Consider the following 20,229-nt stretch of genomic DNA (forward strand, 5'->3'; position numbering starts at 1 on the left):
TCTTTGCTCCAACTCTGCTGATTCAAGGGAACTAGCAGGAGAGGTTCCTCAACTGGTAAATCAATATTTCTTCCTCTTGGGGCGCCTGGGTGGCTCAATCCGTTAAGCGTCCGACTCTTGATTTCGGCACAGGTCACGATCTCATGGATCATGAGCTCAGGCCCCACATTGGGCTCTGTGACGACAGCAAGGAGCCCGCTTGGGATGTTCTCACTCTCTCTCTGTCCCTCCCCCCTCTCAAAAATAAATACATAAGCTTAAATGTATATACATACACATATATACGTGTATGCATATATACACACATATATATCTTCCTCTTTCCTCTAGGCTGATGGGCAAGACACTCTGCTGTAGCCTTCCTAGTGTTCCACAAGCTTAGCTGCTATGGAATGTCAGGGAAAGAGACTCGAACCTCAATCTGAAGACCAGGGTTTTGATTCTGCCATTAACTAGCAAATCCCTCAGGGGGTCACCTCCGTGCTCTGAGTTTCCTCTTCTTCGGTGGCCCCTTCACCTCACCTCTGTGGCTGTCCTCGACCCAATGACTACCAAGTGTCCTCAGGCAGTCTCCTTCCCTCTGTCTGCTTCTCGGGGTCTGTTCCCTCTAGGGCGCTCTCTGTTATGGGTGGCTCTGACACAGCAATCACAAGGCCTGGAACTTCCCTAGTCACTAGTCAGGGACAGAAACTGCAAGTCCTGCCTACAACCACAACTGAACATGGGCTTCCTACCCTCCCAGATGTCCACCCTCCCCCCCAGGGATGCCCGTTGAGAAGCGTCATCCCGAAGACCAAGATGAAGTAAAGCGAAAATGAGACAATGGAACCATCCAGAGCTCAAAATTTGCCCTAAAACTTTCCCAGTGTGGCCACGGGGACACGATCCCTACCCAGCTCCACCCACAGCTTTTCTGGGGCTTCAGCACACTCCCTCCACCCACAACCCTCAGCCCTGAGCTGTTCCTCCTCCCCCCACCCTCTCTCTCTCTCTCTCTCAACTCATCACACATTTGTCTTCCCCAACAGCTCTTCCAAGATAGGAAATGGCGTTGTTTACACAGTGTTGGAAGCATGAGTTCTGGAGAGACCTGGGCTGTAGCCTGCCACTCACCGGCTGAGTGATACAGACAAGCGACTTAGTCTCGGACCTCACCACTCCGTCTCTAAAACACCGGTAACGAAGCCAATCTCGTAGAGTGGCAGTCAGGATTCAACGAGACAACGTCTGCGCGTGAACCAGGAGAGCCAACGCCAGACGGTGTAACAAAAATCCCCAAATCTCAGTAACTAGATACGACGAGAATTCACTCCTCGCTCCAGTCACAGGCTCACACGGTTTGGGCGTCTTTTACCGAAGCGTTTTCCTCTGAGATGTGATTCAGGGACCCAGGCTCCTTCCACCCCCGTGGAATCCTCCACCGGACCCCTTCCAGCGAGCTGACAGAATAACAAAGGGAAAGTTACAGGCCAGGCCAGGAAGTGGCACCCATCAATTCAACTTTACATTGGTTAAAACCCAGTCCCATATTCCACCTAACTGCAAGGGAAGCAGGAAATCTAGTTGCTATGAATAGCAGAACCTTAGAACAGAACACCGAGAATACATAACTGCATACAAAACAAACACATGAATTTCTTTAAAAAAAAAAAAAAAAAAGGTATGGTGGGGCGCCTGGGTGGCTCAGTCGGTTAAGCGTCTGACTTCAGCTCAGGTCATGATCTCTCAGCTCATGAGTTCGAGCCCCACGACGGGCTCTGTGCTGACAGCCCAGAGCCTAGGGCCCGCTTCGGATTCTGTATCTCTCTCTCTCTCTCTCCCTCAAAAATAAACAAACATTAAAAAAAGAAAAGATAGGGTAATCATATGTCTGACCTAATTCCTGTTCTCAGTGCTATGAGGCAGCAGGACACATGGGGACAGCCTGTATTCAAATGCAGGCTCTGCCTGAGCAAAACATTAATCTATGTCAGCCATGGTGACTCTCATCTTAAAACAGGAAAGCTGACTTACGCATTTTACAAGGTTCTTCAAAAACGCCATGTTCCCCCATCTCTAAGTGGACACTGCCCTCTGTCTGGAACATCCTCCATATCTGCTCTTCAACCCAGCTAGCTACCTCCTACAAATCCCTCAAGTATCAGCTTAGATGTCACCTCCTCCAGGAAGCGTTCCCTATCCTCTACTCCAAGTTATGGTTGAGTGCCCGTTTCCTGTGTACCCACTTTGGCCTATACTTCCTTCCCAGAACACTTCCCATGACATATTAAAATCTCTGTTTACTTTCCATCTCTAGCTAAATTGTAAAGTTCTTGGGGGAAGGGACCTTGTTCTGATCACCATTTTATCCTCAGCTTTAATACAGGATCTGGCCCAAACTGAGTGTACAGAAAAAAATTGTCATGTGAACGAATTAAGAATCCTGACCCTCCCTCACAATGGCAATGGGGTAAGACTTTTAAACTCTTATAACTGAAAAAAAAAAGTAAGTAAAGACAAGCTCAACAAGAAACTGTCGTGTACTCCTCCTTCAAAAGGTCAGTGGGAACTGAAAAGTCATTTCAGAAGGCAGCCACACCCCTTGGGTCATGCCTGGATACTTTTGGCCACTTAATCTTCCAGTTGGGCAACAGAGAGTGCAGAAAACATTCTCACACATTACAAACCCTGGAACTCTTTCTCCCAGCTGATCTGAGGGTGTGGCAACAAGAGCTGTCCCCTTAGGGTGGCTCTCTGACTGACGCCGTGTCCTGCCTCCCTATACCACTCTCCACTATCCACATAGGTGGGGCATCCCTGACCTTCACTAATCATCATCAAAAAGTGAGGTCTTACTAGCCCTACAGTAGACCCTCAGCCCAGAAGAGGACTCCCTCCCCAAGACACCCACATGCTCTTAAGCAGGTGTCAGCGCACAACCAAAGTGAAGTGGACAAGTTTGTCTCCCATGCTCTCACATCTTCAGTGCACCTGGAGTGAAGTCTCGTTTGAGTCAAGTGATACCGAAGCATGAGTAACGGACAATATGCTACCCAGTCCCCCAGGAGTTTTATAGGAAGGCAGGAAGGAAGAGAAAGAGAGAGAGAGAGAGAGAGAGAGAAGAGAAGAAAAGAGAAAAGAAAAAAAAGAAAAGAAAAGAAAAGAAAAGAAAAGAAAAGAAAAGAAAAGAAAAGAAAAGAAAAGAAAAGAAAAGAAAAGGCTCTAAATGTGAGATTTCAGGCAAGCGACGGAAGCCAAAAGCAGCTGAAGGAGGCCTCGGACACCCCTCCCAAACTATTAAGTCGGGTAGAGGACCGCCTACTTTACCGCTGGCTTGGCTTATAACCCTACACCCAGGCACTAGGGCCACATCGAGAGTCACACACGTGTCCTAACAATGTTGCCTGAGCGCCTGGGGCACTCTCCTCCCTTCCCCAGCTCCGAGCGAGCGCCTGGCCTTGGCCACAGCTCCAATCCCAACCCTGTTTGTCCATCCCGCAAAATCAGCTCTGACACCCTCACCCCACCTTCCGCACCCCCGCCCAGACTGCCCGGGCTTGCTTTAACGCGATCGCACTGGGCGGCCTTGGAAACCGGGAGCGGAGGGCTGGGAAGCGGGGAAGGGACGCCGGAACCGCGTCCCCTCCCCGGGACAGCCCTGTGCCCGCCCACTCCCCCACCCCCGCATCCTCCCCACCGAGTGGGCGGGGAGCGCAGCGCTGCGGGCTCAGGGCGGTGGGCAGCTGCCCGCGCGAGCATCCGGAGGCGCGGCCTCGGGGGAGGGGGCGGGGCGTCTCGGGGCCCCGCCCCTCTGACGCAGCCTGGCGGAGTGCGGGCGGGGCAGCCCGCCAGCCCGAGCTCTCAGAGGCAGAGCCGCGGAATCGCGGCTGGACGCGCGCAGCCCGGCTCCGGCCCCCGGAGGATGCGGCGCGCCCAGGATGCTGCCGCGCCTGGTAGTGCCGCTGGCGGTGCTCCTCAGCCTGCGCCTCTGCTCCGGCGCGCACGGTAAGGATCGCAGCCCGGCCCTCCCCTGCCCGCTCCGCGCTCGCCCGGCTGGGCTGTGTGCGTGTCCACACGCGACCCCCGCCTTTCGTCGCCCCTGCATTAAAGTTGTGCGCTCCACGGGGAACCCCGTCTGGCTGTCCCTCTGGGGAGAGGGGAGTCCATTGTCCAACACCCCCGCCCCCGAAGCTCCCTCATTCCGGCAAGCCTGAGTCTTAGGCTCCCCGTTGTGGAAGTGTAAGAGCATTAAATTGATGGGGGGTAAGGGGGTGGATAGAGAAGTCAGATAACACCCCCGCGCCCGGCTTATTGTCCATCCACTTCCAGGCCGATCAGAAATTTAGCCTTGGCCTTTTTTGTTGTTGTTCTCGGCCAGCTAAGACTGCTTCCCCACCCTGGGGAATGACTGATTCCCCATCCGACTCCACCTTCCCTTAGAGGTCCACTTAACCTGTTTCTTCCCCGTGCCATGCCCTGGCTCATCCCAGCTCTTTCCCCTCACTGTCACCTGTGGCTCCAACTGATCATCCCCTGCTTCTTCTGTAGCCCCTAACGTGCTCCCACTGCCACCCGCCTCCCCCTACCTCCTCCTACCCCTTAGCTCAGTCTTCTAACCCAGCCAGCTATCCTGGAAAGTTTCTGCAGGGGAGCCGAGGCAAGCCTGGAGAGAGAACGAAAGGGCAGCGAGGTGGCGGCAGGGAGAGCAGGGACTGAAACCGCGTCTACACCAAAATACAAAGTAAAACATGCAGTCAGCCGTTCACATGATCGAGAGCTGAGTCGGGGACGCGCAGCCCAAACACCACAGAGACCCGCTGCATTTTTCACTTTCCATCCAATGTTCTGAAATCGAAACACCGCCTTGAGCATCAAAGACATTGTAAGAAAGAAAGAAAGGGACAGGGGAAATATACTCAGTGCGAATGTCAACTCTAGAAGAAGTATTATTACTAGAGATGGTGAGAAATTGGAGAACAAAGGAAGCCTGGGAGAGTGGCTGGCAGACTGAGAGACATTAAGGGATCAAGGAGGAGAGAAGAGGGATTGACTGGGTATTGGCCTTGACCTACCTCATTGCCCTTGACTGGCAAGACTCTCGGCATAGGTGTATTTATTACATTCTTACAAATGAGAGGTCTGGTGAAGTTAAGTAATTTGCCCAAGTCACACTGGCAAGTTCATTTGAGGCCTCCTGAAGTTGGAGTTTCCCCCTGGTGAATGGGAGGAGCAAGGGCGGAAGATGGGAGTTCGGCTGTGGTGTTGAGTATCTCGCCGTGGGGCCAAGGGTGCTGGCTCTGGGTGGAAAGGCCGTCAGCCCCGTGTAGACCCAAAACTGCTTCGTTCTGTCAGCCAGCCTAAAGCCCTTCTAGAAGCGGGGGAATGGGGCAAGCACACAGCTTGGGACTGCCCAGGAGAGCTGTGAAGGAGAAACAGATGCCAACAAGCAGGACATCTGTGTACCCCCAAGAACTGCAGAGAGGAGGCCTGGGGCTGGAGCCAGGGCCGGGGCCAGGATGGGGACCAGCTATGGGGATGGGAGCAGGCCTGGGGATGAGGCCGGAACAGGGACAAGGATCGGGCAGAGCCAGGGACTGGCTCATCTGAGAGCCCGTTGCAGACACACAGACCTTAGCCCTCAGCCTGTGCCTTCCCTGCTGAGATAACATCCGACTCAGCTTGATGCTTCTCGCCTCCACTCCTGCTTCCAATCACGGACAGCACAGGACAGCAATTTAAGGACACAACACTAGCTCTGGAATCAGACCCATCTGGATTCACCCTGACCCTCACTCACTCCATGGGCCTTGGGCAAGTCACCTAACCTTTCCGTAAAACTGGAGTAACAGATGCCTACCCTGGAGGGCTGCTGGGATAATTAACTGACACAACATAGAAAAAGTACTTAGCAGAGTGCTCAGCTCAAAGGACTCAATAAATGGAGGCTGTTAGATTGATGGCCACCGTCAGCATCATTATCCCTGGGGGGCGGGCTCCACCAGCTCTGATATCCACACTCTTTGCCCCAGGAACAGAACTTCCCAGCCCTCCATCTGTGTGGTTCGAAGCAGAATTTTTCTCCCATATCCTCCACTGGACTCCCATCCCGAATCAGTCAGAAAGCACCTACTATGAAGTGGAGCTTCTGAGGTATGGAAAGGGGAGATGGAGAAAGGAGAGAGGTGGGTGCGGGAGGGGGTGGACCCATCCCCTTGCACTTTCCCGGCACGGGAAGATAAATCGGTCTTGTCATTGAAGTGACTCCAGGAAGGACCCTGGTGCATATCCATCAGTTGACGAGTACTGATTTGAGTCTCGCGCGTTGAGCAGTGCGCTGGGAGCTCTGGGGTGAAAAGGCCAAGGTGTTGCCTTTACCCTCAAGGTTTTTTCCATCTTACTGGAAAAACAGGAAGTGCATCCATAATATGGTCGGAAAACAAGTAAAAGCCCAAAGGACTGCAAAGGTAGTCGGGAGAAAGGAGAAATGAGGCCGTGTGGCAGTAGGTAGCAAGGCTTCCTGGAGGAAGGGGATGTCCGTTAGATGTTCCAATCTAAGAGAAATTGGTATGCGGTTCCAGAACCAAGAGAGAGATTCTTGCAGTTAGATGCCCTGGGCCAGAGAAAATGCCCTGAGGGCTGGACCATCGTTGAGCTCTCTCCCCGGGCCCCTTGCTTTCCTCTTAAAGGAGGTAGGTTTGAGCACAAATTTCCCTACTGATGCTCTGATCCGGATATCTCCCCAGGTATGGAAGAGACTCCTGGGAGTCGACCCCCAGCTGTAACCAGACCCTGGTGCTGTCCTGTGATCTCACTATTATGACCCTGGACCTGTACCACGACAATAGCTACAAAGCCAGGGTCCGGGCAATGGCTGGAAACCGGTACTCCAACTGGACCAACACCAACACCCGCTTCTCCCTGGATGAAGGTGCTTTTCGAAACTCCCCTGGACCTGGAATATGGCTTTGGGGGTCCCTTCCTGCCAGAAACTCTAGTCTAGAACTCTACTCTGCTCCCATAGCTGGCCATCCAGCCAGGCTTCCTGGCCGGGCACCGCGTTACCCAAACAACTAGTCAGGACTTTTGGGGAAGATTTAGATGAAAATAGCCAAGTTGTTCAAGATTTAAAAGGGAACTGGAGTTGTTTATCCTACAGAAGAGAAGTCTTGGGGCGAGTTGGAGCAGCTGAGTCACAAGGGCCAGACCTGTGTACTTAGAGAGTTCTGGAAGAGGAAGTGAATCCATAAGCTCTCAGCATGGGGCAGCGAACAGTAGGCAGACTTAGATCTAGTCCTCACCTGCTTCAGGCTGAATTCCCAGGGGTCAGGGTGTGAGGCTTTGAGGCAGGGAGATGCTGATGAAGAGTTGGGGGTCTCCCTTTCTAGAGATAAAAGGGTAAGCCCCAAACTCGATGGGATTCTTCTATTCTGCAAATTGGAACTGACCATATACCCTATGTGTGTGGTGAGCCCACTCTCCAAAATTCAGAGCCAGAACCAATGGTCGTTGAGGTCACTGGCTCCCAAACGCCGGCCCGCAGGCCAGTGTTCAGCTGGCTGGAGAAATAGTACCCGGGCAGTGTGTTTAAAATAAATGTTTCCAGGGCCCAGTTTCAAAACTTCAGATTCACTGTGTCTTGAGTGGGCCTGGGGCATCTATATTTTTAATGTAGCCCCCAGGAAGTCCTGATGTTCTGCTGGGTTGCAAACCAGTGGCCCAGGTTTTAGGGTGGGTAAAGCTGGACTCTAGAGGCCAAGCACGGGTGGGGCACCCAGGCCCTCCCCAGCCCGCCGGCCTCATGATTTTGCCTCCCCGCTCAGTGACTCTGATGGTCAGCGTGAAGCTACAGGTGGACAACGGCATCATCCTCGGGCGGATCCAGCTCCCCAGGCCCGGGATCGCCCCTACAGGCGACACTTACGAAAGCATCTTCCAACACTTCCGAGAGTATGAGATTAAGTTGCGCAAGGTGCCGGGGAACTCTACGGTATGGACTTCCCCAGGGCCGCAGCCCCTGGGCTCCCTGGGCCTCCCTGTCACCCCGGGCCGGCAGCACCTTTTGTGCACCCGTGGGGGACTTTGCTGGCAGAGCGGAGGGCGGTCATGGGGCGGGGAAGGGAGTTGAGAAGCCGTCGGTTAAGATGCACCTGCCAGGTGGCAGGGAGGACCCTGCCTACTAGCACCAGGCACCATGCCACACATCTGATAGCTGTTAGTTCCGACACCCTTGCAGGTGGATATTTTACTCCCTTTTGAAAGTGGGGAAATGAGGCTCCGCGAGGCTATGTGATTGCCCATGGACACCCCGTACGTGGGATATCTGGAATCTGCCAGGAAAGAGGAGGCTCTTTCCACCGTTTGATTCCAGCCCCTTCTAGAAAGGTCCTCAGTGTCCCGTAAAATGTTCCACTTCTCTTTTAGTACGAGATAAATCATGTTAATCACAGAGATCTTGGGCTGCATTGATGATAGCGGGTTTGTGGTGTTTGAGAAAGGACACTGAAGAAAGGTCGGCCTGGAGCACCTCTGACGGCTCCCCAGCTCTCGGCTCCCGCAGCCCATGAGCCAGGGATATTTTGTTGATGGCTGTGTTGTTTTCGTTTCAGTTCATAAAGCAGAAGATAAACCGCGAAACCTTCAGCCTCTCACCTCCTGGAGAACTGGGAGAATTCTGTGTCAAGGTGAAGCCATCTGTGGCCTCCCGAGTGAACAGGGGGCTGTGGTCCAAGGAGGAGTGCATTGTGCTTACCCGACAGTGTGAGTCTGCGGCCAGGGCTGCTGTCCGGGTGGGGAGGGAGGCAGGAAGGGCCTCACACAACCCGAAAAGCATCAGTTGAGGGCTGCCGACGCCATGGGCGCTCCGCCCCACAGCCCTGTGGGTGAGCTCCTATTGTCCCCGTTTTAGAGACGCGGGAACGGAGGCTCTGTGGGTATAAACAAGTTTCTAGGACGTGGTGGCAAAGCCAGGCCTCTTGCTTCCGCTGCTGATTCCACGTGAGCACAGCCATGCTTCCCAAGGACCCACCCCCACCCCAGCCTACCTCTGCCACCTGTGGTCTTTCCTCAGCCGTCCTTCCCTGGAGCCGGGCCCAGGGGGCCTTCTTACCCTGCCTCCCCCTCCGAGGAAGCCGAACTGAGCTGCCCCCTGCCACGCTGCCGAAGCCAGGCTCTCCGCAGGTGCTGTGTCCTTCACAGTCATCTTATGTGGGGAAACGGAGGCTCAGAGAGGCTGTGTGATTTGTCCATACCCTCACGGCTGGCGAGTGCTGGAGCTGGGACTTAGCCCAGGTCTGACTGCTCCGAAAGCCTCCATTCCCACCCGCTGTACCACCCTGCCCCACCGTTCCACGTGCCGTAGCGTGAATCGAGCGCCAAGCCGGAAGCCGAGTCAGTGTGCCCAGTGAGGGAATCCTTCAGGACAGAGGTTGGAAGGCCAGGCAGGGATTCTCAAGAATCCAGAAACATCTAGCTGTATAGCCTAGAGGAAGCCTGGGGGATCACCTGGGCCCCGCACTCGGTGGCTCCCGGGAGCCACCCCTCCAACGTCCCGCAACTGCCGGGCCACAAACACATCTCTCTGGGCCTACAGATTTCACCGTGACCAACCTCATCATCTTCTTCACCTTCGTCCTGCTGCTCTGCGGAGCCCTGGCCTACTGCCTGGCCCTCCAGCTGTACGTGCGACGCCAGAGGAAGCTGCCTACCGTCCTGGTGAGTCTCCAGGAGGGGCCACTATCCCATCCTCCCTAGCCGCACCAGGGCTCCAGGAGGCAGCGGGCTCCCCCCAGACGGTCCGTTCCCTCAGCCCTGACGTTATCAGCAGGCACCTTCCTCAGGGACCACGGGGACAGAGGCAGGGCTTACATGCAGAGCCCGGTGCTGAGAACATGATCTTCTAATAGCCCCGATAAGATACATACTGAGTAGTCCCAACCCCCAAGGTGTTTTTGTTACTATTTACTATTAGTACCTCTGAGGCAGGTCTTATCCTCATTTTATCTTCCCCTATGGGGAGGCACAGAGTGACTGTTCCACGCACAGGGGTCACAGGGCCAGGAAGAGTCAGGCCGAAGCCCAGTCTTTGCCCCCACCTACCGGCTGGTGATGACGAGTGCTCCGGAAGAGGAAGAACTCAGGCCTAATAGCACCCCCCTAGTGCTGCCACCAGAGTGGCAGAGAGCAGAGCGGGTGGTAATGCCGAGGAGGTCATGGCCAGGGTCTCTGACCCTCTTCCAGAGCGTCTCGTCTTGCTACACTGTGCCACCAACGGCTGCACCTGTGCTAGTAAGCCAGCATTTCCAAACTGTCCCGCCTGTCCCGCCTGGGATTCAGGCTTCTCCAGAGCTTGCGGCCACATCCCCCCAGCCGCCATCACTGTGATAGCCGTGGGCTGTGCTGGGGAGGACCGGCCCCATCAGGGAGCCAGGGGCCCTAGGAAAGGCCACCGCTGGAAGGGTATCCCCCCACTCAGAGGGATCCCAGGATTTCTGGGAAAAATAAGAAGAGACACAGGTCCTCTGGAATTACTGCCCTACTTAGAGCCTTGTCCAGGAAGCAGAGGACGGTGTTCCTGTGCCCTGGGTACCTTAGGAGACTAAAAAGTTCTCCCTTGTGTCTAACTGAAGTATGTAACTCACGGTTCCTTCTCTGTACTCTGGGGAGATTCAGTTCTATAAACGTGTATACACTGGCCTGTTTAACAGGTACTTGGAGCATATCCGATACACAGGGCCTGGGGCTGGGATGGGGGAGGTTTAGAGGTGAGTGCCTCATGGCGGCTGCCCTTCGGGCTGGATAACTGGAAAGCAGAGGGGTGGGGGAGGAGTGGTCCTGGTAACTGCAGCGAGGATTCCTAGCTGGGCATCAGGACGAGCGTCCAGGAAGAGATGAACAAACCGGCAGTGGCCCCTGGTCCCAAGGGGCTTGATCGCAGCCTGTCGGGGCAGCTGACGTGTATATATTCTTTTAACTCTAATGCGACCCAGTGAAATCGACACAGATCCAAAATGCCAAAGGAGAGGACAAGCAACCTCTGGGGTTTTGCTCCTCTGTGACATCTGGATCACAGAATTGAGCTCTCCTTGAGAATTTTTGCCTCCTCAAGATAAAGGCAACCCAGTTCCCTTCATCAAGTGATCATGGCCATTACGAACTGTACCAATAACTTCTGGCACCTTCTAGCACCTTCACACTCACTTGCTTAGTCCCACTCATTAGCTGTTTTTTTTTTTTAATTTTTTTTTTCAATGTTTATTTATTTTTGGGACAGAGAGAGACGGAGCATGAACGGGGGAGGGGCAGAGAGAGAGGGAGACACAGAATCGGAAACAGGCTCCAGGCTCCGAGCCATCAGCCCAGAGCCTGATGCGGGGCTCGAACTCACGGACCGCGAGATCGTGACCTGGTTGAAGTCGGACGCTTAACCGACTGCGCCACCCAGGCGCCCCTCATTAGCTGTTTTGACCTGATCTTTGGACAAATGGGGATTTCAAATCAGGCCAGCAGAGTACAAATCCCAGGTTTGTTCTTTGCTGCTGTGACTTTGGGCGTGTCATTTAACTTCTCTGAGGTTCCATTTCCTCCTCTAGGAAATGGAGAAACAACACTTCCTTAGATATGGGAGCATAAAATTCGATTCACCGAACATTCACCGAGTGCCTTCTATGTACCAGGCACAGTTCAAAGCGTTCTCCATGCATTAACTGCAACATGACCAGACAGGTACTGTCCTTATTGCCATTTTACAGGCAAGACACGACAGCACAGAGAGGACAAATAATTGAGCCAAGGTGACACGGCTGGCAAAGGCAGAGCTGGGATTTGGGCCATGGAGTGTGGTTCTAGAAACAGCTGTCCTTAATCGCCAACCTACAGGACAGCAATAGGAACTCAACCAGTAAGAGTTGCGCTGGAGTCAAAACTTACAAAGGGAATTAGGGCAGATGTGCAACAGTGAGTCTGTCAGTCAGTCAGCAAACCTTATGAGTGCCCAGTATGTGCCAGCTCAGCTTAAGCGCCAGGAACATTGTGGCAAACAAAACTAGGCAGGTCCCGCCCTCAAGGTGTTTGTATTCTGCTGGGTGTGGGTAGTGTGTATCGTGGGTCTTGGTAGGGGGCAGAAAATAAACTAAAAAATAATTCCAGGAACCAAGTACTAGAAAGAAGTAAACTAGGTTAATGCTGGGGCGCCTGGGTGGCTCAGCTGGTCAAGAGTCTGACTCTTGGTTTCGACTCAGGTCATGATCTCACATTTCATGAGTTCGAACCCTGCATCAGGCTCCATACTATCAGTGTAGAGCTTGCTAGGGATTCTCTCTCTCCCTCTCTCTCTCTCTGCCCCTCCCCCTCTCACTCTCAAAATGAATAAACTTAAAATTTTTTTAAAAACTAGGTTAATGCAGAGACTGTGTGGAGCACTGCTCTAGCCAAGATGATCGGGAAGGCCTCTCTGGGGAGAGCTGAGCTGAGCGGAGACCTGAGTGTTAAGGAGGACACAGCCGTAGAAAGCGCTGAGAGAAGAGTGTTCCGACCACAGGGCATAGCATGTGCAAAGGTCCTGAGAGCACTGAGCTGATGCGTTCCAGGGCAGAAAGAACCCCAGTGTGACCAAGACAGAACAGCAAGGGGGAGAGGGGTTAAGTGACAGTTATTTAAACGTGAGTTACAGACTTACGGGCTATTTGTAGGTGGGTTACTATGTAACACATTCCCTATTTTGGGCCATCGTCAAAGAAAAGCTTGGCACTCACTTCTAGACGTATCTAAAGGAATCCAGCCTGCTCTCAGGTGTGGAAAGCAGTGCCCAGGGAGCCGAGAACATTCTCCGCTCCCTGCAGGCTCCCGTCCCGCCTGCCTTTCCACCCGGGCTGTGAGTACACAGGCCTGAGCCAAACTGAGAATTGCATTAAGAGGAAAGGTCGGTTCTGAAATGACAACAAAAAGCACAGGGGCCCCTCGGTTAGAGCGGAGCCTCCCTGGGCTCACCTCCCGGACCCGGGGCCTCACCTGCAACGCTGGAGTGGGTTGCTGCAGGTGACCCTTGTTTTTCTCACTCTGCCCTCTCCCCTCCAGGTCTTCGGGAAGCCCCATCCGTTCAACTTGGTCCTCCAGCTCCCCTGCCCAGAGCCCCAGGACACCATCCATCCCCTTGACGAGGGGGCCTTCCCCAAAGTGTCCCCGGAGCTGAAGAACTCGGAACTGCACGGCAGCACGGACAGCGGCTTTGGCAGTGCGAAGTCATCCCTGCAGAATGAGGGGTCCCAGTTCCTCCTGCCGGTCCCCCACCCCCAGGCGGCGGGGACGGTGGGAAAGGGGGCGCCCCGGGAGCCGGAGCGCAGCCGCAGCGGGGGCAGCAGCAACAGCACAGACAGCGGGATCTGCTTGCAGGAGTCCAGCCCGAGTCCTGGCACCGGACCCCACTGGGAGCAGCGGGTGAGGAAGAGCAGACAGGGCCAGGACGACAGCGGCCTCGGTCTAGCCCAAAACTCAGAAGGGCAGCCTGGGGATGTGCAGGGGGTCTCAGACTTGGGCCGTGTCAATCCCCCAGGGCCTGAGGTGCCTGGGGAGGAAGACCCAGCCTCAGTGGCATTCCGGGGCTACCTAAAGCAGACCAGATGCACACAGGAGAGAGCAACCACGGCAGGCTGCCTGGAGGAAGAGCCTGCCTCGACAGATGGCCTCGGCCCCAAGTTCAGGACATGCCTGGATGCCGAGGCTGGCTGGCCCCCGCTGGCCCTGGCCAAGGGCTATTTGAAACAGGACCCAGGAATGACTCACCCTGCATCAGGGACCCCGACCGGACAGTGGAGTCGGCCAACTGAGGAGTGGTCACTTCTGGGTTTGACCAGCTCCAGGGACCTAGGAGCATCTGACTGCAACTTGGCCCATGACCTGGCCCCTCTGGACTGTATGGCAGCCCCAGGTGGTCTCCTGGACCGCTTTGACTCAAACCTGGTCACTCTGCCTCTGATCTCCAGCCTGCACTCGAATGAGTGACTCAGGCTAAGGGGATGCTTTTGATGTCAGCCGTGCCCTTCCTGGACCAGGAGGAGGGGCCGCAGGGGTCAGAAGTGACTCATGAGGCCAGTGTGAGCACTCTTCTGCAAGTTCCGGAGGTCCAGCCCTCACCAGGCCCAGCAGGGCTCCCTGAGGTGCCCAGGGCAGAAAGAGGCTATCTTGTTATACTATTGCAGGGTATCCAGATGGCACTGGCCGGTTATGCAGACAGGGCCCCAGAGACTCTGGCAGGACCAGGAAGGGCAGGGCGGAGATCTCCTCCCTTCTAGGGGCTCTTCCTATACTGTAAAAGAGTCTTTGCTCGGGGGAATCATAGGGTTTTCTGGAAATGTGGTGAGGCCAGCTATTGTGGTGAGGGCACCAAGCTGTCGGTTCAGACCCAGCCCTCCGTCTCAGGCTAACCATGTGCCAGGGCCTCCAGCAGGATGCAGGGCTGGGAGGGTGGGGGCTTCAGAGCCTCCCTGCAAGGTCATTTCTAGGAGGAAACAGGAGGACCCGGAGATCAGGTGTGGTGTCTAGGATGGTCACACGGAGAATCTTCCAGACTGGCAGTCCTCCCAGGCAGGGAGCTTGTCACAGAAGATCTTCAGATGAATCTGCCCTGGTCAGCCAATCTACCAACCACCATCATGGAGCCACAAGGGGACGAAGCCCCCGTGTCCAAGCCACTCACTACCCCACCCTGTGGCCTCCACCATCTTGCTGACAGCACTGGAGAAGCCGTGGCTATTTGCACCGGTCACTGGTCAAAACTCAGCCCTCCAGGTTGTCTGTGGACTTGGGCGCCAGCTCGCCTGCCCCAGAGGGTCCGGGTTGGGACCTGCACTTGGGTTTACTGCTGACATCCAGCTCCAGACCCACAGGACATGTCACTGCTCTCTCAGGGTTCAGCTGTGTGCGCTGGGGCCAGCCACAGTTGGAATAAGGACGCAGTCTCCAGGGGGCCCCTCCCCGCTGGACGTTAACCAAGCTGGCCTCGGGGGTGACTCCGGCCCGGTGTGAGCCTGGGCTGGGAAGAAGCAGACCGTAGAACCCACGTCTGCAGAGAACCAGCTTCCTTCTCACGCCGAGGACTAACAGATTTAGCAAAAGTCCACGGTGTCGCGCTGAGAGAACCATCAGACCCTGGGCCCAGAAAGGGGGCGGCTGTGGGCCCTGCTTCCCCACACTCGGGGTTAAGATTCTGTCTTCCAAGCCAGTTTACAGTCTATGGGCAAGGAAGCTGGGAGGTGTGACAGGCCTGACAGCCGCCCCCGAAGAGTCACCACTCGGCCCTACATCCTTCTGTGGCATTCCAAGAATAGACGCAGCAGCTCAGAGAATCCAGCCAGAACCACCCCTGCTCCCCCACCACACTCTACCAAGAGGTTCTCAGGTATCTGATGACTCCCTCTGCACACTGAAGCTTGAGGAGTTCCTCAGGGTTCCCTCGGAAGGTTTATTTATCTTGTTCCCTTATTTATTGAAGAGAGAGCACCATACCACGAAAAAATTCTGGGTATTTCAAGAACCCGGTTCTGACCCCCCCCGGTTCCAGTTCTGACCCCACTGTGCGTAGCATTTCCTCATCTGTAAACTGAAGAGCCTCGGTGTCCTCATCTGCAAATCTAGAAAACCATGCCTGACACGTTTCATTCACAGGGACGTGAGTTTCCACCGAGGGGGTGGGTATGAACGGGTCTTAAAAGAAAAGCTCTGTACGTCAGTGGTGTATGTTTTTTTTTATTTCAATAAATTGTCAGGACCACAGGAATCTTGTGAAACCAGTCAAATTTCTGATGACACGGTGGCTGGTGGGAGACTCAAGTTGTTGTTCATGGAGGTTGATAAGGAATAAAACGGATGATGTCGCTTTAACAGGGATGAAGACTTAGGCTCAAATGGGACACAGGTCTGAGCCCTCGTGCTAACATGACGAAATGGGTATGTAATGTAATGAAAGAGATCACGACACTGTATGCAAGTGAAAGAAACATTCCTTTGGAAAGCTGAAAAGGAAATGTAGAAGACAAAGGTTTTTTGTTTGTTTTTGTTTTTTTGAGAGAGCATGGGGGTGGGGGCAGGGGCAGAGAGAGGGGTCAGGGGATCCGAAGCGGGCTCTGCACTGATAGCAGAGAGCCCGACGCGGGGCCTCGAACTCAAAAACCATGAGATCGTGACCTGAGCTGAAGTCAGACGCTCAACCGACTGAGCCACCCCGGTGCCCCCAAGACAATGTTTTGAGTGTGGATTCTGACCGCTTGGAAAAGAGAGCAGACCTTCCTGGAGCCCCGCCACCTGACCCCCTCGACCTGGAGGTGTGACCCACGGGTGCTTCTCATAAGTGCGGAAGCCATCTGCATTTGATTCTGAAAGCAACCTTCTCTTTCTACGAAAAGCCACACGTGGGTTTGAATCTCTCCCCAGGCTCAGCCCGGCAGATGGAGCAAACTCAGGGTCGGGGCCAGGGTCTCTGGTGCACTTTGCCCTTTGTCACAGCCTGGATCCTCGAGGAGGTGAATGGGGACACCTCATCTCCTTTCCCCTGGGTTATCTCCAATGATGCTTCTCCCCATTCCACTCTGAGAAAAGCAGCCGTTCTGGGGAAGTGCTGATCCTATCGTCTTCAGAGAACTTGACTAATACCATGCCATTTGGGACCTGCTCAGACTTCTGCCCCGGAGGCCTCCCTGTCCTATTCCTAAGAAGTGTGGATTTGGCCACTTACTCCTGGAAACGAATGCTGCAGATGGCTTCAGCCCCAAGGAAAAGGCCCCCGAGGCAGGCTGGGTGGAGAGCGGCAGAGAGGTGAATACACAGATTGAGAGAGTAAGAGGAACCAGCAACCGTGGACAGTTCGGCTGGAAGAGACCAAACCCAGAGCAGCTTGAAGAACGGAGTCCCAGGATGTGGGCTCGCCTGCTTCCCTTGTGACGCATGAGTGGGAGTTTGTGCTGGGTCCCCTCTGCTTTGAAGCCCCTCTCTGCCTGCCCAGCCCAGACAGCCAGGGCTCGTGGGGCAAACAGCGATCTTCCAACAGTCGGTGCCGAGATGCTCACAGGCTTCTCGGCCGTTTGGATTCAAGTCCCCAACAGAAGGCCCTCTTTGTTCTTAAACTGAGTAATCTCCCTCAAGGGCTTTTCCAGGCTGAGGAATGTGTGATTCTGCGTTTCTATGAGCTAACGGAACTTCCTCTTACCCAGGAGACGGGGGAAATGGACCCACGTTGACCGAACAGGAAATTCTATTGAACTGTTTTCCCAACTTTCTAAATAGCTATGTCAAAGAATCTGCCTTGTCTTCCCCAAAGATCTCTACCCCTCCTCACCCCACCTGCAAGGCACGCACTATCACAGAACACACACGGTCACGGGGTCGCGAGGGTGGTCATGGCCGCAGAGCCCACACTGCCCCGCTGGGTGGAAACTGTAGGAACCCCACGTGGGAACGGCGGAGAGAGGGATGCCATGGGCCATGCCCAACCGGGACAGAGCACTTGCGACTGAGAGAGGGAGTGTTTTGGGCAGCTCGGGCAGATTTTCTGAAGCCCCAGCCTAGAGGACACCAGGTAGTAGGAGGCATGACTCATCCATTTCCTGTAGTGCTTCTGGGTTTCAGGGTTTCTTTTAAAGCAAATCCACAATTTAAAATTAAATGCATTTTTATTAACGATTCACAGCACCTTTCTCACTAGCCGCTTCATCTTAGGTCCGCATGGCTCCCATAAATATTCGACAAGGGTGGGGGGGACCCGATAAACACTCTGACAAGGAAGGGTTGGGTCAGTGTTTTAAAAAGATAACCCTGGCCAAAGCACATGGCATGAGTCAGAAGGGACAAGGCAGGATGTACTGAGACCTGGCCAGAAGCACTTACAGTCAGCATTTCATTTCTTCAAGAAGCATTTTTAAGCACCTACTATGTGCCGGATAGGGTGCTCAGCACTGGCCCACGGTGAACAAAAGAGGTGCAGCTTCATGGAGGAAGCCATCCGGTTACGAAGATGAATATCAAGCTAACAGACTGACAGATACATCATTACAATCAGTGACAGGCGCCCTGAGAGGAACAGAGATGGAAAAAGAAGGGATGGTGGAAGCAAGAGGAGGGGAAGGAAGAGGCAGCTGTCTTCTTTTGCTCAGGCTGCCATAGAAAAATACCACACCCGGGTTGGGGACGGGCTTAATAACAGACATTTCTCATAGTTCTGGAGGCTGTAAGTTCAAGATCAAGGTGCCAGCCAATTTGGTTCTTGGCGAGGGCTCTCTTCCTGGCTTGTGGATGCCCCCTTCTCCTTTGTCCTCACTAAAGGAAGAGGGAGAAAGAGGGGAGGGGAGGTGGGAGGGGAGGAGAGGGGGAAGAGAGGGGGAGGAGAGGGGGAGGAGAGGGGGAAGAGAGGGGGAGGAGAGGGGGAAGAGAGCGAGTGCGTGCTCCCATTAGGCGAGCTCTCTCGTCTCTCTTCCTCTTCTCGCAAAGACACTTATCCCACCATGGGGTCCTCCCCCTCATGACCTCATCTAACCCTAAAAGCCTCCCAGAGGCCCCACCTCCTAATACCATCACATTAGGAGTTAGGGCTTCAACACGTGAAATTGGAAGGGACACATTCAGTCCGCCACAGGGTTCAATGACAATCCGATCCAATGACAATACTGAACAGGGACAGCAGGAATGGAGAGCAGGTGACCGATTCAAAAGGCATTCTGCAGAAAGAACTGGCAAGGCTCCGTGGCAGGCTGCAGTGAAAGAGGCACTGATCCCACTCAAACATGGACGAGAAAAGCGAAATACGCACATGGGAAGGAGACATGGGGGGGCGGGGCGCGGTGGGGGAGGAGTTCTGGCGCCCTAGGACAAGTCACCCAAAGAAGTAGTCCTCCGGCAGTTGGCAAGGCAGGCCTGGCAGTCGGTGAGGGCTCAGAGCTGGGGATTCAGATGTGATGGCCTTTGTGCTCATGCTGCCCCCACTGGATGGGAGAGCCCACACCTGGGTGTGGAACTGAGGACACAGATATGGTGATGGCCACACACTCCCCCCCCACCCCGCAGCCAACCTGCAGCTGAAACACTCACCTATTGACCCCCCCGCCTAGAGGAAAAGCAGGCTACCAGCCCTTTGCCATTAGAGTGACAGGAGCCGTGTGTGTGCTCGGCACCCATCTCGTAGACCCCAGGGGAGCCTCATCAACGCCTCATCGTTGCTTAGACAAAGGTGCAGCTGAGAGTTTTTAGTAAATCAGCGGATCCGTAGAGCTGATAAGCTCTGGAGCGGACGTTGGGGGGGGGGGGTGCCCGGAGCACACTGGTACAGGACTGCCAAAAGGCTGGGTAGGGGGTGCACCCACATACCTCTACCTACACAGGGAAGGAAGGGTTGGTGGAGGTCAAGGCCTCATGATGGCTCTGGAGAGAAGAAAAGCATTCTTCAGGATCCCAGTCACCGTGACCCTGGCGGTATTCCTTGCCCTCCACCGCCTAACACGCCCATCTACCTGTACCCAAGGGCAGTTTTCCAAAGTATCACCCACATCAGAATCACCCAAGGGTGCTTTTCCTAAGCTTCTCCCCAAGGCCCAGGATTTCTGGATGTGAATTCCCAGGGTCCGGCTTAGTAAACAGGTGACAGGTGTTGGAGGTGCAGGTGACCCCCTCCCCCCATACACACTAAAATGTAAAGGCCACTGCTTTAAAGAATTTGATGATTGGATGTCTATTCTGTTAAACTCTACCCTTCCCCCTACTGCCCCTAGATGGTGTCACCCAGACCATGCCTTCAAATGCCACCTGGAGGCCGAGGACTTCCAAATGTCCCAGCAGGACTTCTCTCCTGAACCCCACCTCCTCAGCAGCTCCATGGAGATGTCTGGCATGCACCTCGAAATTGTAATGTCCACAAAAGAAGGTCGGATTCCCTCACACGCTCGATCTTTCCCATCTTCCCCTCCTGAGTAACGATGCCACCATTCACCCAGTTGTTCAGGACAAAAACCAGGAGTCATTCCTTCACACTCCGTATCTAATCCATCAGTTAGGTCCGATCAGCCCTACCTTCCAGATATGTGGTCAGTCTAATCGCTGGTCCCCACCCCCACACTACCTTCCTGGTCAAATCCATTACCACGTCTCACCGGGACCACAGTTCATCCCCTCACCGTCCCCCTGCTTCCACGCCTGCTGCCTTAGCCTCCAATGGTGGGATTCGTACCACATGTGTAGTCTAGTACGGCAGCCAGCATGATCCTTATAAAATACAAC

General features: G+C 54.4%; 1 protein-coding gene across 2 annotated transcripts; it reads left to right on the forward strand.

Annotated features, from left to right (window-relative positions):
- Positions 1-3,862: 3,862 nt before the first annotated feature.
- Positions 3,863-15,744, forward strand: IL10RA (interleukin 10 receptor subunit alpha). 2 transcript variants are annotated; one of them, XM_047071004.1, is made up of 7 exons: positions 3,863-3,984; positions 6,009-6,129; positions 6,723-6,907; positions 7,800-7,966; positions 8,586-8,736; positions 9,569-9,690; positions 13,051-15,744. In XM_047071004.1, exons 1-7 carry the CDS (start codon positions 3,918-3,920, stop codon positions 13,972-13,974), a joined length of 1,737 nt encoding a protein of 578 aa, XP_046926960.1. In that variant the 5' UTR covers positions 3,863-3,917; the 3' UTR covers positions 13,975-15,744. The 2 variants fall into 2 exon arrangements, with proteins under 2 accessions (XP_046926960.1, XP_046926962.1); XM_047071006.1 differs by having other exon boundaries at positions 6,015-6,129.
- Positions 15,745-20,229: the final 4,485 nt, after the last annotated feature.

Source organism: Lynx rufus, unplaced genomic scaffold, assembly GCF_022079265.1.
Source record: "Lynx rufus isolate CCGP_SWC_20201006 ecotype Redwood Valley unplaced genomic scaffold, mLynRuf1.p SCAF_9, whole genome shotgun sequence".
NCBI lineage: Eukaryota > Metazoa > Chordata > Mammalia > Carnivora > Felidae > Lynx > Lynx rufus.

Bases quoted from the DNA above. Each gene is read 5' to 3' on its own strand.
- IL10RA (XM_047071004.1), top strand. From the start codon at position 3,918: ATGCTGCCGCGCCTGGTAGTGCCGCTGGCGGTGCTCCTCAGCCTGCGC. The intron at 3,985-6,008 runs GTAAGGATCGCA...TCTTTGCCCCAG, and splicing joins CCTCTGCTCCGGCGCGCACG to GAACAGAACTTCCCAGCCCT. The intron at 9,691-13,050 runs GTGAGTCTCCAG...TCTCCCCTCCAG, and splicing joins GGAAGCTGCCTACCGTCCTG to GTCTTCGGGAAGCCCCATCC.